The following is a 20,232-nucleotide window of genomic DNA, read 5'->3' as shown; positions in this document are numbered from 1 at the left end:
ATTTACAAAAGATGATGTTGCGAATGTCATCAGGAACGCTAAATCATCCAAAGCGTTGAGCACTGATGGAATCTCCATGGTAATGCTGAAACAGCTGGATGTGCCGGTAGTGGAGTATCTCACTAAAGTTCTCAACATGTCGCTAGCCACACACATCATTCTCGAAGTCTGGAAAATGGACAGAGTAATCCCGCTTTGAAGCCAGGCAAGGATCTGACCGACTTCGCTTTTGTCGCCCGTAGCAAAGGCTTTTCCCCTTCCCAGCATCTGAAATAGCTATCCACTTGCCGATCATCAGCATGGGTTCCGTAAGCAGATCAGCACAGCTTACGGAACAGCTTTGCACGCCATTTCCACACATATTAGTAATGGACTCAACCAAAACATGTCATGCGAGAGGACAGTGTTGGTGTTGCTCGACTTTTTAAAAGCGTTTGATACTGTCAAGCACTCCACGCTATTTGAGGGCATCGAGTGGACTACCCCCCGCGAAGATTCAAACCTTGGATAATCAATCATATGTGCGGAGGCTATAATATAAACGACCTTAATGGACCCTCTGTCTATTACAGAGGACCTTAAAAGGTCTTATGTCTATTACAGAGAAACTTAAAACGTTTCTGTCTACTGGAGAAAAACTTAAAAGGTCTTCTGTCTACTAGAGAGGACCTGAAGAGCTCTTCTGACTACAAAAGAAGATCTTAAAATATATTCTGACTACTAGAGAAGACCTTAAAAGGTCTTTTATCTACTAAGATATGTTCTGTCTACTAGGGAAGACCTTAAGAGGTGTTTTGTCTACTATAGAAGACCTTAAACGTTCTTCTGTCTACTACAGAATACCTTAAAAGGTCTTCTGTCTACTACAGAAGACCTTAAAAAGACTTCTGTCTACTGGGGAAGACCTTAAGGGGGGTTCCGTCTAATATAGAATACCTTAAAAGGTCTTCTGTCTACTATAGAAGACCTTAAAAGTTCTTTTGTCTACTACAGAGGACCTTAAAAGGTCTTCTGTCTACTAGGGAAGACCTTAAGGGGTGTTCTGTCTACTATAGAAGACCTTAAACGTTCTTCTGTCTACTATAGAATACCTTAAAAGGTCTTCTGTCTGCTATAGATGACTTTAACAGGTCTTCAGTCTACTAGGGAGGGCATTCAAATGTCTTCTGGTTACTATAAAAGGTCTTGTGTCAACTATAGAAGACATTAAAAGACCTTCTATCTACTTTAAAAGACCTTAAAGGGCCCTCTGTAATAGACAGATCTTAAAAGGTCTTCTGTCTATTACAGAGAAACTTAAAATGCTTCTGTCTACTGGAGAAAAACTTAAAAGGTCTGCTGTCTACTAGAAAAGATCTTAAGAGTTCTTCTGACTGCTAAAGAAGATCTTAAAAGGTCTTCTGTCTACTAAGGAAGACTTTAAGAGCTGTTCTGTCTACTATAAAATACCTTAAATGTTCTTCTGTCTACTAAAGAAAGCCTTAAAAGGTCTTCTGTCTACTAGAGAGGAGCTTTAGAGGTCTTCTGTCTACTATAGAAGACCTTCTGTCTACTATAGAAGACCTTCTGTCTACTATAGCAGATCTCAAAGGGTCTTCTGTCTACTAGAGAATGCCTTAAAAGGTATTTTGTCTACCAGGGAGGGCATTCAAATAACTTCTGGTTATTATAAAAGGTCTTGTGGCTACTAAATAAGATCTTAAAAGATATTCTGACTACTAGAAAAGCCCTTAAAAGGTCTTCTGTCTACTAAGGAAAACCATAAGAGGTGTTTTGTCTACTAGGGAAGACCTTAAGAGGTGTTCTGTCTACTATAGAATACCATAAAAGGTCTTCTGTCTACTATAGAAGATATTAAAAAGCCTTCTGTCTACTATAGAATACCTTAAAAGTTCTTCTGTCTACTAGGGAAAACTATAAGATGTGTTTTGTCTACTAGGGAAGACCTTAAAAGGTGTTCTGTCTACTATAGAATACCATAAAAGGTATTCTGTCTACTATAGAAGATATTAAAAAGTCTTCTGTCTACTATAGAAGACCTTAAAAGGTCTTCTGTCTACTACGGAAAACCATAAGAGGTGTTTTGTCTACTAGGGAAGACCTTAAGAGGTGTTCTGTCTACTATAGAATACATTAAAAGTTCTTCTATCTACTATAGAATACATTAAAATGTCTTCTGTCTACTAAAGAAGACCTTAAAAGGTCTTCTGTCTACTAGAGAATACCTTAAAAGGTCTTCTGTCTACTAGGGAGGACATTCAAATGTCTTCTGGTTACTATAAAAGGTCTTGTGTCAATTTCAGAAGACCTTAAAGAGTCCTCTGTCTACTATATAGGGGCTTTAAATATCTTCTGTCTACTACAGAGAATCTTAAAAAGTTTTCTGTCTACTGGAGAAGACCTTAAAAGGCCTTGTGTCTACTAGAGAGGACCTTAAGTGGTCTTCTGACTACTAAAGAAAATCTTAAAAGATATTCTGACTACTAGAGAAGACCTTAAAAGGCCTTCTGTCTACTAAGGAAAACCATAAGAGGTGTTCTGCCTACTATAGAATACCTTAAACGTTTTTCTGTCTACTAGAGAAGACCATAAAAAGTCTTCAAACTACTATAGAAGATCTTCTGTCTACTAGAGAATACCTTAAATGGACTTCTGTCTACTAGGGAGGGCATTCAAATGTCTTCTAGTTACTATAGAAGGTCTTGTGTCAATTTCAGAAGACCTTAAAAGACCTTCTATCTACTATAAAATAACATTAAGGACCCTTTTTCTACTACAGAGGGCCTTAAAAGGTCTTCTGTCTACTAGAGAGGACCTTAAGATGACTTCTGACTACTAAACAAGATTTTGAAAGATATTCTGACTACTAGAGAAGACCTTAAAATGTCTACTGTCTACTAAGGAAGACCTTAAAAGGTCTTTTGATTGCTAGAGAGGATCTTAAGATATTCTGACTACTAGAGAAGACCTTAAGAGGTGTTCTGTCTACTATAGAATACCTTAAAAGGTCTTCTGTCTACTATAGAATACCTTAAAAAGTCTTCTGTCTACTATAGAATACCTTAAAAGTTCTTCTGTCTACTATAGAAGACCTTAAAAGGTCTTTTGACTGCTAGAGAGGATCTTAAGATATTCTGACTACTAGAGAAGACCTTAAGAGGTGTTCTGTCTACTATAGAATACTTTAAAAGGTCTTCTGTTTACTATAGAAGACATTAAAAAGTCTTCTGTCTACTATAGAAGACCTTAAAAGGTCTTCTGTCTACTAGAGAACACCTTAAGAGGTCTTCTGACTACTATAGAAGATCTTCTGTCTACTAGATAAGGTATTCTGTCTATTAGGGAAGGTCTTAAGAGGTGTTCTGTCTACTATAGAATACCTTAAAAAATCTTCTGTCTACTACAGGTCTTCATAAAGGTTCTTCTGTCTACTATAAAAGGCCTTAAAAGGTCTTCTGCCTACTAGAGAATACCTTAAAAGGTCTTCTGTCTACTAAGGAAGATCATAAGAGGTGTTCTGTCTACTATAGAATACCTTAAAAGTTCTTCTGTCTACTATAGAAGACCTTAAAAGTGTCAAGGACTATCGTTGAGCTGCATATAATATTGGATGGAGTTCTCTCCATACTTACTCATTTGTGAAATTGGACTGTACCAAATATTCCAATTGGGCCCGAGACCCCAGAAAAGCATAATTCCAAAAGAAGCTTTGGGTAACATTTCCAATGCCCTGTTCCACCGATGAGACATACTCCATTTTCTGGAACAAGCGGGCAGTGGGCTCATGTGAAGAATTTTGAAACCAAGATTCCCAACCACCATTATCTGAAACGGGAATAAGAAATATTTAACAAATTTTTCAAAAAATTGAAACTGAACACAAATCAACTTACCCATGGTTCCAACTCTAAAAAATAATCCCAGCAAATCCATTACAGAATCAATTGTATCCGGAAAGGCAGGCAAGGTGACAAAAGCAATAATCGACCCAGTATAACATGCTGTTATAATAATTGTAAATATCCAATAGGAACCAATTAAAATTCTTGTCGACACTTTTTGGGTATTGGCCCATGAATATTTCCCGGAAAATGTCAGTGAATTCGTAAACATGCCGAAAACATACCAAAACATATTTTCAATTTCACCCCAATTACCAAGCAAATGACTCAACGTTAAACGATCTGTAAATACAATGGGAAATATGGCTCCCAAATAGATGCATATCAACGCCACCCACACAGGCCATTGAAACGGACCCATTATGGCACGATATCTGTAAAAAGGAAACTCAATTTTAATAGTTTTTTCATCAAACGATTAAATCTCCCAAGTACTTTGGTAATGCTTTAGAGGCCAGTGTTATAAATGCTGCACAGTCCTTGGAGTGTCCCACAGAGAACTCAATATTCTTCAGTTTTTCATTGGAAATATACATGCCACTCATGCCGACATCTGCCAAACGTTCTGCCACACTGTACTCCAACAGTTCGAAGGGTCTGAGAAAGGAAGATTTTTTATACGAATAAATGAAATCTGAGTCAGTTTTACTTACCTTAAATCTCTCACCGTATTTGGTGTATCTAAAATATCGATAGAAAAATTCAATTTCTGTCCAATCGTCTGCAGCAGACGATACTCAATACCATCCCAGTGTACTTGAGTAACGCCTGTAAAATCTAATGTTTTTATACGGAATATATAGGGTGGTTGATTGACCGCCATCACTTGAAAACGATGCCCGGCAAAACCATGTTGAAATTTCTTGGGATAGAGATTAATATGTGGACGTGTTAGACCGCCCCTAAGCCAGCTCGTTAACACTACGGGCTTATTCGAACCCAGTCCATCTGCATACAATTTATGGGTATAAAGGACATAAGGTCTTTCCTAGGAATAAAGGGGGATGAAACGTTAAATGGCAGTAATTATAATTTTTTCAGAAATTTTAGGTAAAGAATATTTTCGAGGGCTGCCTATTCTGGTGGAAAGTTGTGTACCCCCAACAAAGACTAAATGCCAAATTTTAGCCATTTCGTTGAGTTATTGAGCTATGTATATGAAAACGTGGTCCCATACTGATAATTATCTTCTGGAATGTTTTATAGCCCCATCGAAGACTTACAAAATACAAAATTTCAGCCATTTAGGTATGATATTGACGCTAAAACCTCCAAAATACCGTAAATCGGGAGGTACTCTTTTACGGGGGCTATATGAAGATTTGTGTCTATACCGAAAAATTTCAGTTGGAACGTTTTATACCCCAACGAAGATAAAATACCAAATGTTGGTCATTTCGGTTGAATATTGAGTCCGCAATCTTTAAAATACCGAAAATCGGAAGGTACCCTCTTTTGTGGGTCTATCTTAAATATTGCGAGCTGTACAACTGGAGTTTAACATTGTGACGGGTTATGCAAGAAATCTCCGTGTTCTCATGCTGATCCCTGTTTCATGCTTAACACACTCATCAAATTCTACTGTTGGGAACCCGTTAGGATTGCTGCATAAGATCTATGACAAACAGGTGAAGGGACGACAATATTGAGTACTGCAGGCCTTGTGATGACGAGGAAGAACCCGACCCGACAAGAACCCTTCCTTTCAGAAAGGGTCTATAGAAGCACCTTTTCTTTCAAAAACTGTGTACCGAAGCACCATTTCTTTCAGAAAGGGCTATAGAGGCACTCTTTCTTCCATAAAGGGTCTATAGAGGCACCCTTTCTTCCATAAAGGGACTATAGAGGCACCCTTCTTTTCAGAAAGGGCTATAGAGGCACCCTTTCTTTCATAAAGGGTCTATAGAGGCACCCTTTCTTTCATAAAGGGTCTATAGAGGCACCCTTCTTTTCAGAAAGAGTCTATAGAGGCACCTTTCTTTTCAGAAAGAGTCTATAGATAGGCACTTTTTCTTTCAGAAAGGATCTACCGAAGCACCCTTTCTTTCAGCAGGGTCTACTGAAGCCCATTTCCTCTAGAGAGGCTCTAATCACCTTTTCTTTCGGAAAGGGTCACCGCAGCACCTTTTCTTTCAGAAAGGGTCTACAAAGGGTCTATGGAGGCAGCCTTCCTTTCAGAAAGGGTCTATAGAGACACCCTTTCTTTTAGAAAGGGTCCATACCGGCACCCTTTTTTCAGAAAGGGTCTATAGAAGCACCCTTTTTTCAGAAAGGGTCTAACGAAGCACCCTTTTTCAGAAAGGGTCTAACGAAGCACCCTTTTTTCAGAGAGGGTCTACCGAATCACCTTTTCTTTCCGAAAGGGTCTACCGAAGCACCTTTTCTTTCAGAAAGGGTCTATAGAGGCACACTTTCTTTCATAAAGGGTCTAACGAAGCACCCATTTTTCAGAAAGGGTCTATAGAGGCACCCTTTCTTTCATAAAGGGTCTATAGAGGCACCCTTTCTTTCATAAAGGGTCTATAGAGGCACCCTTTCTTTCAGAAAGGGTCTATACAGGTATCCTTCCTTTCAGAAAGGGTCTATAGAGGCACCCTTTCTTTCATAAAGGGTCTATACAGGTATCCTTCCTTTCAGAAAGGGTCTATAGAAGCACCCTTTTTCAGAAAGGGTCTAACAAAGCACTCTTTTTTCAGAAAGGGTCTAACGAAGCACCTCTTCTTTCAGAAAGGGTCTAACAAAGCACTCTTTTTTCAGAAAGGGTCTAACGAGGCACCCTTTTTTCAGAAAGGGTCTAACGAAGAACCTTTTCTTTCAGAAAGGGTCTAGCGAAGCACACTTTTTTTAGAAAGGGTTTAACGAAACACCTTTTCTTTCAGAAAGGGTCTACCGAAGCACCTTTTCTTTCAGAAAAGGTCTATAGAGGCACCCTTTCTTTCATAAAGGGTCTATACAGGTACTCTTCCTTTCAGAAAAGGTCTATAGAAGCACCCTTTTTTCAGAAGCATAGTGAAAAAAATATACGAACACAAATACATAATTGGTAACGTTTGCACTCTTTTTTCAGAAAGGGTCTAACGAAGCACCCTTTTTTCAGAAAGGGTCTAACGAAGCACCTTTTCTTTCAGAAAGGGTCTACCGAAGCAGAGGCAACGGGACAGCAAATGAGCGTGATGAGTTTCGTCATACGAACCCTGAAGACGTCATGAAGTCAACAGGCAAGTAGGCGAACATAAGTGGAAAAAGTGGCTAGACCACTCGAAGCAATGCCACATTGGTACAGGATAAAGTAAATTGTGGGCAACGGTTAAATCAACCTCGAATCCGGGAAATAGGATGATAGAATGACGATTATTTTCAACGGTGTAACAGTACCTAATCCGATGAAGTGTGTTATTTTAACAGCCAATTTATAGAGCAAACCTAGATTGATAGGGCGAAGAGGAGTGTGTTACGGTGTATAAGAATAGCCCTCCCAGTCGAGAAGGTTCCACCACAATTTACGATGGGCGATGTTGCAGGTGCCAACCGAAACGCTGAATCTTCCCAAGCGTTGGGCCCACACAGAATATCGGTGACAATGCTTAAGCACCTGGATGAACCCGGGGTTGAGTATTTAACATGTATCCTCACTATTCCTCTGCACAAGGTGCCCCTTCATGACACCAGTCGACCATCTTCACGATTTTGCGGGTACATCAACACAACAAGAAGTTGTCGATGTCAGGTACTGCACCTGCTTGGGTGTTTTCGCCGTGAGCATCGCTTTCTGGATCTAGTGGACAGGCTCCAACACCTAGGCACATCAGGAGGGAACTACATCCAGTGCAGGTTGCAGAATTTTTGTAACTGGATAAAGAGGAACCAATACAGCCTTTTCAGATGTAATTCAAAACATTTTAGTTGTAATTCGTAACATTTCATTTGTAATTCAAGAATTCCATTTGTAACTATTCCACTTCTAACTCGAATTCGTCCATTTGTTATTCGAATTATTCCATTTGTAATTAGAATTATTCCACTTGAAATTCGAATTATTTCATTTGTAATTCAAATTATTCCATTTGAAATTCGAATTAGCATATTTTAGCATATTTTATTCAACTACACCTTTTTCAGATGTAATTCGAATTATTTTAATTGTAATTCGAGAATTCTATTTGTAATTCGTAACATTTCATTTGTAATTCGAGAATTCTATTTGTAATTGGAATTATTCCACTTGTAATTCGAATTATTCCATTTGTAACTCGAATTATTCCACTTGTAATTCGAATTATTCCATTTGTTATTCGAATTATTCCATTTGAAATTCGAATTATCTCATTTGTAATTGGAATTATTCCATTTGAAATTCGAATTATTTCATTTGTAATTCGAATTATTCCATTTGTAACTCGAATTATTCCACTTGTAATTCGAATTATCTCATTTGTAATTGGAATTATTTGATTTGAAATTACAAATAAAGTGATTCGAATTACAAATGGAATAATACGAATTTCAAATAAAATAATTCGAATTACAAATGGAATAACTGGAATTAGGAATGGAATAATTCTAATATCAAATGGAATAATTCGAATTACAAGTGGAATAATTCGAATTACAAATAGAATACTTCGAATTACAAATGGAATAATTCGAATTACAAATGGAAAAAATCGAATTACAAGTGGAATAATTTGAATTGCAAATAAAATGTTACGAATCGCAAATAAAATTCTCGAATTACAATTAAAATAATTCGAATTACATATGAAAAAGGTGTATGTAGTTGAATAAAATAAGCTAAGGAAAATATTTGCGTTGCTACAACTACAACAACTTCATCACCTGAGAACGCCAAACATACTCAGATCGGTAGTGCAGCCCCCTAAAGAGGAGTCAAGGTCTTCTTTTGCCAAAATAAGGAATCCTTAGAATTTCTTAATAGGTCAAAAGATGACCTCTGGTAAGTGTGCCAACTAGCGGTTGTAAGTGTAAAGGAGATCCCATGTAGAAGGTTTTTGTCAGCATGGGCGCCAATCTCTAGAACAGCTCGGTCTTCTCATCAGGTTGTAAACTCGCCAACTCTAGATGTACAGAGATTCATACCTTGGAGACATAAAAATTAATCGTTACTTTGTGTTGGGTCACGGGTCATTGCAATATCGAAGGTAATAAAGCAGCGGATGAACTGGGGCGTCGCAGATTGGGGTCATCCGATATCGAAGTCGAGAACTCAATCAAGCCGCTTACGGCAGCTAGAAGCAGTACATCGGGATAAGCCTAGCTAGATTTGGCACTATGAACCTGGCTGTAAGGTATTCAAGGCAATCTGGCCAATCCAAGTAGAGATTTCCATGATGAAATCCGACCTGAAACTAACGGTAGGGATAATTACGGGTTACTGCAGTATAAGATTAATGTCTTGCAAAAGGGAAAGAGATGAAATTGCTGACCACCGTAGGTAATGCGCAGATGAAGAAGAAGCAGATGTAATCGAGCACTTAATATGTGGCTGTCTAAAGTTCACGACCAGTAGACGATTCGCACGATTCGAACACACAACCCAATATCTGAAAACATTTTGCTAACTGAGCCAACAAAGGTCTCCTTGCCAAGGGTTTGAGATGACTGCAGCGAGAAGGAACCACAGCACCACAAACCATGGCAAATACTTTATCCTCTTAACATCTGCACTCTTCAATACCTTTCTTAATATTCTGTAATACCTTTCCTCTGTTTACAATATCTATTTTTATGACTTCTTTTTCAGAACTGAACACAATAGATCACAAGGTCTTCAAGTGGACCACCCTATAAAAGTTAAATTTTTTTAAAATGCAGTTTAAGGACTGTTCGAGTATTGATTTGACATTTTTATCGAAGGGCAAGTTCATGTTCCCGTCCATAATGATCCAAAAGCTCAAGAAATCCTACCGTGAACAACCAAAATGGCCGGTTGGCAACATAACAATCGAAAGGAATGACTGCAAAAATTAGATCTAGCTCTAAGATGATGCATTTTTTCAGGTACCTTCTCCACAAAATTACAAAATCCAGTTTAAGGAAATTTCTCGGATCGTTTGGCAAACCTGACCAATACTTTTTTACTTGTTACTAGCATGTGCCCTCTACTTCGTTAGCGGAAAGTTGTCATTTGTAGAAAAGAGGATGCAAACAAACCCCCGTTTTATTTATCCCAGAATTAATAAAGTAAAATTTTAAAAATTTATTCAAATTACAGAATTCGATTCCTAACCTTCCCAATACTAACGGTACAAAGTTAATACTTTCCGTACACGTATGGCCAGTTTCTGTAAGACGATTCGAATATAAATTCGTTCGAATTATTATTTTAATACCCCCAATGAAGACTATGTACCAAATTTTAGTCTATTCGGTGTGATAATGAATCTAAAACATTCAAAATACCGAAAATCGGGTGGTACCGTTCTATGGGCGCTATATATGGATCGATAAAGCCCATTTGCAATACTAAACATCCTAGGAGTAATAGAAACCTCTATAACAAAGTTACAAAGCTGTTTCTTAAAAATTGCGAGCTGTATCTTGATTTCAACAGACGGGCGGACATTGTTACATCGACTTAGAATTTTACCCTGATCAAAAATATACATATTTTATAGGGTCTCCGCTGAATATTTCGATGTGTTACAAACGGAATGACAAATTTAATTATATCCTCCAAATTATTTTTATAAGAAGGCCGAAAGTCATCAGAAACAAGTAAAAAAGTAGCAGTCTGCTTTGCCGACAGAGATATACCCTCAGCCTGTGTGGATTCGTCTATGAGATATATATAGATATTTTAGCGAATATTTTCGAACTTTTGTGGGGGAGGCACCGGAAGTTGCTTCAACAAAAATCAAAATGATTCGAGAGCAGGTCTTAAATTGAATTTATCCAAAATTTTGTGTGAGAGGTACCCGAAGGAATGGACAAATATAGTCCATATTCGAACCTGATCTATATTTGGTAGATACATTAGGATGTGTAAAGTATGGACCAAATTGGTCACTCCCATGAAGAGTTATCGTGCGCACAATTTTTCCGAACATATTTGTATTTTTGTGGGGGAGGTACCTGAATGGGTGGACTTATGGCTTATCTTCGAACTTAAACTAAGTTGGCACAAAATATTATGAAGGCCACATTTTGGACCGAATCGGCAGATCCGTTCGAGAGTTATCTAGCGCTCCAACCACTACACACCGGGTCATAGATATTTTTTACTACTTTCAGGCTATTTTCTCAAGAAGTATGGACTTGCCCCTGATGAAACTTGTACCGTTGTATGGGGGACAGTGAATACAAGTTGGCACAACAAAAATCAAAGTGATTCGAGAGCAGTCCCAAACTGAACTTTTCCGAAATTTTGTGTGGGGGGTTCCCGAAGGAGTGGACCGATTGAGTCCCTATTGGAACCTCATCTAAGTCTGGTAAGAATTTCACGATGTGCATAATATGGGTCAAATCTGTTACTCCCTCCAAGAGTTATCGTGCACACAAATTTTCCGAATATAAAATATGTTTGGACAAAATGAGCCCCGATCATGAATATCAACTTCCCGTGAGTTGTCTCACTCTCTCCATTTAGTTTCAACGACAGAAAGACAAAACTCACGGGGAGTTTACATTCATGATCGGGCTGAATATTACGAAAGCCAAATTTTGAACTTAATCGGTTGATCCGTTCGAGAGTTATCGTGCGCACCAGCCAGCCAGACAGACGGACGGACATTGCTAAATCAACTCCAAATTGTCTGAAACACATTTCGTCCAAACATACTTGGGGTCTAAAACCATTATTTCGATGAGGCACATTTTGCCCGTATGAAAGTGTATATACCCTCGTTAGCATAAATGCTGAGGGTATCAAAATGGTACAAAAACCGTTTATAGCATTTATAAAATATTTGAAATCTGATACACCTTCAAAACAAATTCCGAACATGGCCATGCATGGTTCTGATAATCCTTCTCTAAAAACAATACGTCTTAAATTTTTTATAGGTCTTAAATTTTTTTAAATTCCAGAATATAGCTTTGATAACGCTGAAGAAATATTGTTTAAAATACGTCATAAAAACCATATAATGGCGCAAAAATATTCTCAAAAAAATCCACGTAATAAGGCCCTCAAGTTTTCAGAAAAAATCCACTAAAATAGTTCAGACATTCCTTCAAAAATATTCGTTAACAAATCTTCTCTTAAAAATAAACAAGTGAGCCAAGGCTATAGTCTGGTCGGGGCCGACTATGTGATACCACTACCCCTGTGCATAAGCTTTTTATTGGTAAAATTTAACATATTAAAATTGGGATAGTTTAGCACCTTTGAATGTATTCATTTTTGTTGAAACGCATTTAAATGCATCGTCAGTACAACTCAAATAAAAAATGGAAAAGTGGGATGTACACCAAACCCCATCAACCCCCAAAATTTCGTGAGGATCCGATCAAAATTCCGACCTGTAGTGTGATTGCACAAAAAATGGAAAAAGGGTTGCACTACCGACTATTGTGATATCTCTGTTGTTTGACCACCTATGACAACCCACATCGTTGCAAAGATGATATTTTTAATTTCATTAGCAGGTTTTGCTTTTGATATACCACTTATAGAAGCGGAGATATTCGCTTTGAAATAAAACGTTGACTTTTTCTCCAAATAAGTTAAAATCAATAGGCTTATTCCTCTGTAGGACCTCCATTAACCCCCAAAATTTCGTGACGATCCGATCAAAATTGCCAACTGTAGCGTGTTTACAAAAAAATGGAAAAAATGGGATGTATTACCGACTAATGCGATATCTCCGTTATTTGGGCACCTACGCCAGCCCACTTTCCGTCGTTATAAACGGGATTTTCTTCTTTCATAGTCAGACTTTGCTTTTGGAAGGTCCCCAACCAAGGCTGTGATATTCGTCATCATTATTAAAATCGCAAAAATGAAGAGTTGGGTTCTATTAGCGGCTATTGCGATATCTTCGTTGTTTGACTACCTACGACAACCTACACATCGTTGCAAAGGTGATTATTTCTACTTTCATTATCAGGTTTTGCTTTTGATATACCCCATATAGAAGCGGAGATATTCGCTTTGCAAAAAAATGTTAAATTTTTCTCCAAATAAGCTTTTTGCCCATTACGACCCTGAATATTATCCGACCATAACCAAAATCAATAGGCTTCTTCCCCTCCGAGACCTTCATCAGCACCCAAAATTTGGTGACGATCGGATTAAAATTGCGACCTGCAGCGCACAGTGTCACGACCGTGGCCAAAAATGGTAAAAAGTAAATACTTCGTTGAACAAATCTATTGATGGGAAGTGATAGAAAACATATTAATTAAGAAGAATCTGAATTTTGGTACTGATACGTGAAGTAGTTTTTGCTATATGAGGATTTAAATCCGACAATTTTAGTTAATACGTATTTTTGTGTTTTTATACCCTACACCACTATGTGGGGAGGGTATTATAAGTTGGTTTTGGCCAAAAAGTTTGTAACGCACCGAAATAATGGTCGTAGACCCATACTTATATATACCAAAATGAATGTCTCGACGAGCTGAGTCGATCTGGCTATGTGTGTCCGTCCGTCAGTCCGTCCGTCCGTCCGTCTGTCCATCTAAACCTTGTAATCACGCTACAGGTCGCAATTTTGATCGGATCGTCACCAAATTTTGGGTGTTCATGAGGATCCCGAAGGGGAAGAAGCCTATTGATTTTGGTGATGGTCGGATAATATTCAGGGGTCGGAATGGGCAAAAAACTTATTTGCGGAAAAAGTCAACGTTTTATTTCAAAGCGCATATCTCCACTTCTATAAGGGGTATATCAAAAGCAAAACCTGCTAATGAAAGTAGAAAATATCTCCACTACAACGATGTATAGTAGGTTGTCGCAGGTAGTCAAACAACTAAGATATCGCAATAGTCGCTAATAGAACCCAACTTTTAATTTTTGCGATTTTAATTTTAATGACAGATATCACAGCTTTGGATGAAAAGCTTCCAAAAGCAAAGCCAGACTATGAAAGTAGAATATCCCACCTTTACAATGATGCAAAGTAGGTTGGCGTATGTGACCAAATAACGGAGATATAGCAATAGTTGGTAATACATCCCATTTTTCAATTTTTTTCGAAATCGTGCTACAGGTCGTAATTTTGATCGGATCGTCACGAAATTTTAGGGGTTAATGGAGGTCTCACAGAGGAAGAAACTTATAGATTTTGATCAAAGTCGGATAATATTCAGGGGTGGGAATGGGCAAAAACTTATTTGGTCAACGTTTTATTTCAAAGCCAATATCTCTGTTTCTTTAAGTGGTATATCAAAAGCAAAACCTGGCAAGGAAAGTAGAAAATATCACCTTTACAACGATGTAAAGTAGGCTGTCGTAGGTGGTCAAACAACAGAGATATCGCAATAGTTTGGTGATAGTCGGATAATATTCAGTAGTCGGAATAAGCAAAAGCTTATGTGGAGAAAAGTCAACGTTTTTTTCTTATGCGAATATCTCCGCTTCTGGAAGGAGTATTTAAAAAGTGAAACATTTAGCAAAAGTGAGTGGGCAAACAACCGAGATATCGCAAAAGTCAATAATATATCCAATTTTTCCATTTTTTGTAATCACGCTTCAGGTTGAAATTTTGATCGGATAGTCACGAAATTTGGGGGTAGATGGGGGCCCACAGAGGAAGATTGATTTTGGTGATAGTCGGATAATATTTAGGGGTCGGAATGGGGAAAAACTCATGTGGAGACAAATTCAAAGTTTTAGTCTTTGTGAATATATCGGCTTCTAGTAGGGGTATTCCAACGGCAAAGCCTGTCAATTGAAGAAGAAAATATTACCTTTACATTGGTGTAAAGTAGGCTGGCGAAGGTGGTCAAACAAGCGAGATACCACAATAGTCGGTAATGCATCCAATTCTTCCATTTTTTGCAATCACGCTACAGGTCGTAATTTTGATCAGATGGTCTCGAAATTTTGGCTGCTTATGGGGGTCCAAGAGAGAAAGAGGCATATTAGGTTTGGTGGTAGTCGGATTGTATTCCCTAAAAGAAATGTTTACCAGTGAAAAGCTTATGCACAGGGGTAGTGGTGTAGGGTATCACATGGTCGGCCCTGTCCCGACTATAGCCTTTGCTCACTTGTTTTTTCTAAAATTAATAAATTATATTATGCGTTAATATTTAAAATTTAAAAGTAACGGTCGCTGCAAAAATATTTCCTAAGTTCTCTTCGGATGTAATAAACTTGGCTACACTTTTGTTTGCATTTAAATATTAATCACATGGTGTTTACATTTACCCAAACATGTATTACTAAGTTTATTAATTTGAAGCAAATTTTAAATTGTGTATATCGATATTTTTTGCTGTATGAGTAGTAAAAAGTGAGTACTTAATATATATAAAGGTCCCAGTTACAGAGGTTTGCAGACGAATGTGTCATTTCTCTTTTTCAGCGACCACCTCACTGAGAAGATGCCCCCTTTTTTAACAAATCGTTTTGTGGTGCTGGCTATAGCGCGAAAACGAATGAACCGATCATCATTTTGTGGGCTTATTAAGTACCTAATAATTTTGCTTTAAAACTAGAGAATTTTAAAAATATCATTTAAAAAAAAATTGTGAACAGCGAAAATCAAAATTCGATTTTTTACAGTTTTTTGACCACTAATCAGTCAAAAAAATTTAAAAAAAATATATATATATAGACAAAAGTTTGATATATTCAATATGCTCACAAACAATATGAAGACTAAACACCAAATTGCAGTCATATCGGGTGGATATTGAGGCTACAGCACTCAAAATACCGAAAATGAGGAGGCACTGTTCTATGGGGGCTATAGGAAGACGAGGACCTATACCGACATATTTCTGGTGGAAGGTTATAAGTCCCCCAATGGAGACTTAATACCGATTTTCAGCCATTTCGGTGTGATAATCAGGCTAAAACCTCCAAAATACCGAAAATCGGAAGGTACCGTCCTATGGGGGGCAAATGAAGGCGTGGACCTATGCAAACAAATTTCAAGGTGAAGGTATAATGCTCCCTAGGAAGACTAAATACCAAATTTCAGCAATTTCGGTGTAATAATGAGGCTAAAATCTTCAAAATACCGATAATAGGGAGGTACCGTTGTATGGGGGCTATATCAAAACGTGGTGTAGGCTATACCCACATAGTGGTGTAGGGTATAAAAACAGAAGTTTGGTGGTTGTTCGAAGAAATTTGGATTGAAATAGTCTTAGTATGCCTAGAGTCACTGGCCTTCACTCAATAATTTAGTACAATTTAGTACTTTTTAATACATATAGTAAGCATTTACAGATTTATTCCATCATATAATATTAACTATATTTTCCAAAACCACCTCTGTATCTCATCCCTAATCACAGATTTTAAATTCCAATTATATCTCTATATACCAAATTGTAACAAATTCAGTAATTTTCGTACGCTTATATTTATTTTTGCAAGGCGAACTCCTTATCTCAACCCTACACATCAACAGAAAGCTTCATTAAAAATGTCAGAATCCTAATTCTATCCTAAAACCAAAGATACCAAATGTATCAAATGCACGATGGGGCCAATGGCAGGTTTTTGAGGCAAAAAATCATTTTTTCAAGTCAGCGATTGAAATCAAACAACAACGGAATTATATTCTTAACACTTTCAAACCTACAAAACCAAAAAATTGCAATCTGGCAACGACCCACGGCGACATGCCAAGCTGTCATAATTATGATTCCGTTTATTTCTGACATTCAGTCGTAATTAGACAATTTAAGTATTTTGGCGTCAAAACCTGATCTGTTGATATTATCTATTTTTTAAAAATGGAAAATAAGGGTAATGGTATGTAAATTAAGATTATTATTAAAAGTGTAAATGTAATATTAGATGTGGTCAATAATTTGTTGTGTCAGTAAGTGATGGTTTTTGATGTAGTCTGTGGTATCGTCCATGTGTTCTTTGGAGTAGAACTTTCGGCTTCAGGGTGCTTTCTCGTAAAAATATGTATCTGGTGAAAGGTGACAATGTCGGCTAACAGATTTTGGAAACAATTTTTGCGTATACTTGCGAATAAAAAAATTATCAACTTCCAGATATAGTAAACCTTAAAAATTTGGATATTTTTTTTTTTGGTTGGAAAATCAGTGAAAACCTAAACACCTTATAGAATGGATTTTTGCAAAATTTAATCGTGGTGTCAAATACAACTTCATGACGGAAGTTTAAAAGCAAATTTATAATATTTGTTCACGCCTTAACCAAAAATGGATAAAAAATTGGAGGTCAAAAAGTCGTGTATTGCAATTTGAAAGCTTATGGTTAGCTAGCGACACAGTATTTACGCTAGAACAAGGTAATGATAAAAAGAAGAGAGGGGGCCCTAATGTGGATTATAGTGAAGGAAGAAAACTTGCTTCGGAAGTCTGCTATAAACACGGCAACAATACCAAACCCTTGATTCATGCCGCCTCTGTTTCGCCCAATTTGTCAAAAGAAAAATATTTAAACTATGTTTTCAAGGAAGTTCGGTATCAACCAACTAAATTGAGAAAATAATTAACGTCGACAGAGAAAATTTATGATCGATATAACCAAATTCCGTCACACACTTTAAATTTCATCACAATTGGACATATATAGCGTGATTGCTGCACGAAATACCTAAAATCGGGTGAAAATATATATGGGAGCTATATCCAAATCTGAACCGATTTCGATATAATTTGGCATACTTTTTTTCTAGACGTAATTTCGTCACACATTTTAAATTTCATTGAAATTGGACAAAAATTGCGTGTTTGTTGCACCAAATACCTCAAATCGGGGGAAAATATATATGGGAGCTATATCCAAATCTTAACCGATTTCAAAATAACTTGGCAAACTTATTTCCAGTCCGAATTACGCCACATATTCCAAATATCATCATAATTGGACAGCATTTTCGTGTTTGGTCCATTAATTACTCGAAATCGGGCGAACATATATATGAGAGCTATATATATATGAACCGATATCAACCAAATTTGGCAGATCAGTTTCTAGGCCGATTATAAACATCTGCACGAAATTTTGAAGGTCTAGCTTGCTCCTGTGATTTTTTGCCTCAAAAACCTCTCATCGACCCCATCGTGAAATGTAGTGCTTTTTGTACATATAGCACCCGTTTCCAAAGCGACCTCCCTAATCCTACGAACCAGCCCGAAAAACGGAATTCCAGCTTTATCCTTTCACCCAAGACCAAATTTTCTAAATGTAGTACCATTTAGTGCATTTCGTGCACTTATAGTACGTAATTCGAAAGAAATATTCTTATCACAATCCTATACATCACCTGTACCCTTATACAAAGTTTCAAAATTCCAGAAAGACCCAACACCAAACTGTGTACATTCTAACAATAATCTTAGTTCCAAATTTCAAAATTCCAGCTCAATCTGTTGACCCAATTCCAAATTGTACCAAAATCTGGTACCATTTAGTACTTTCCGTATTCATATGTGCGAATTGCTAAAACTAACTCCATATCTCAAACCTACACTCTAACAGTAATCTTAATTCCAATTCTCAGTATTCCAGCTCTATCCGTCGACCCAAGTCCAAATTGTACCAAATTTGGTAGCATTTCGTAAGTAATTTCCAAAACAACCTCAATCCTAAACTCCAACAGTAATCTTAATTCCAAATCTAAGGATTCCAACTCTATCCGTTCACCCACATTCAAATTGTACCAAATTTAGTACGTTTCGTACCCATAAGAACGAATTTGCAAAACTACCTCTATATCTCAATCCTCCACTCCAGCAGTAATCTTAATTACAAATTTCAGGATTCTAGCTCTTTTCGTTCACACAAAACCAAGTTGTACCAAATTTAGTACCATTTAGTACTTTTCGCACACATGTGTACACAGTTCCAAAACCACCTCCTTGTATTAACTCCACTTTATCCTTGATTCTCATTCCAAATTCACATAATATCAAATGGTACCAAATTTAGTACACTTTTAGTTCGAATTTCTAAAACCCCTCATTCCAAATTTCAAAGTTCTAGCTCCACAGGTTCGCCAAATACAAACGGTACCATATTTAGTACTTTTCGCACCGTTCTCGTACGAATTTCCAATGATTCATTCCTATGTTCAGAATTGTGGATTTTAAAGAAAATAGGTCTGTTCGATAACCAAAAATTTTTACAAACTTTAACAAAAACCTGTTCGATAACAAACTTATTCAATAAAAGAGAACTGAGAGAACTTGCAAGTACTTGCAAGAACTTTTTACTTGCAAAGTTATCAAACAGACCTATTACCTAAAACTGTAGTTTTTCAACAAATATTTTTGAGTAGTCTTCACTAAAGATTGCAGATTTTTTTGTGAGGACTGCTAAGTCTAGAATTCTCCGTATTTAAAGAATATATTAAGTAAAGGACTTACCTTATTTGGATCTGCCGTTAGAGATTCGCCAACAACCAACAGATTCACAATATTTGATGATTTTTCGGAGGAGAGAAAATCTTTCAATTTCCATTGTGTCGAACGTGATATGACCAAAACTCTATTCTCCGGCTGAGGTCCAATAATACTGCGTGTCATTAATGGGTCCGATAAAAATAATATATAACTTTGACAGTTAGAATCAATGGACGTTTTAAGACGTCTATTGAGGGCTTCATAACGGCTATTAATTTCCCCGTGATAGTAAGTAAAGGGCAACGTTTTAAACAACAATTCCAAGAGTAAACTTTCCGATTGTTCCACAAAACTATCGTAATATATAATCGGTGGACATTTACTCAAGTATTCGGTGGCGATTTTTTTGATCAGTAATACCAGGGAGGCAGTTTGTCGACTCTCCAGATTCAAGTGGAATTTTGAGGCTAACACATCGCGACGAGGTTTAGGTTTACCACGAAATATTGGTTCTATACGTCGCGGTTTACGGTTATGGATATCAGATGTTGCTGCTTCGCGGCGACTTTCACAAGATTGATAGATATTTGTATTGAATTGAAAACGTTTGATTATTTTATCACTCATACAAGACACCGGAGGAGATTCATCTAAACTTTCGTTGGATTCACTTTGATTCAAAGGCAATACACCATTTATTAAAATTATAAACAACAAGCTAACCGATTGTAAAGCGTTAAACATTTTTAAAATGACTTCGGATGAACTCTTTCAATGTGTCCAGTTACACCCTTTCGAAGCTGATGCAGGTGTTAACGTGACAAATGCCTTTCGTGTTTTGACATTGTGATATTAATCTACGGTC

The 20,232-nt window shown here is 37.1% G+C and overlaps 1 protein-coding gene across 1 annotated transcript in view; it reads right to left on the bottom strand.

The window, feature by feature from the left end:
• Positions 1-20,232, bottom strand: part of Ir21a (Ionotropic receptor 21a) — a 25,977-nt gene extending 5,745 nt beyond the window's left edge. Inside the window, exons 1-5 of the mRNA XM_073969837.1 lie at positions 19,392-20,232; positions 4,556-4,890; positions 4,338-4,499; positions 3,894-4,276; positions 3,633-3,825 (exon numbers count right to left, since the gene is read on the bottom strand). Of these exons, the coding sequence (XP_073825938.1) occupies positions 3,633-3,825; positions 3,894-4,276; positions 4,338-4,499; positions 4,556-4,890; positions 19,392-20,111 (1,793 nt within the window). The 5' untranslated portion in view covers positions 20,112-20,232. The remainder of the gene's footprint in view (positions 1-3,632; positions 3,826-3,893; positions 4,277-4,337; positions 4,500-4,555; positions 4,891-19,391) is intronic.

Source organism: Musca autumnalis, unplaced genomic scaffold (genome assembly GCF_047663935.1).
Source record: "Musca autumnalis isolate F117 unplaced genomic scaffold, ASM4766393v1 scaffold_2, whole genome shotgun sequence".
Lineage (NCBI taxonomy): Eukaryota > Metazoa > Arthropoda > Insecta > Diptera > Muscidae > Musca > Musca autumnalis.
Note: the sequence above shows the minus strand (reverse complement) of the source record. Positions and strands in the feature narration are given on the sequence as shown.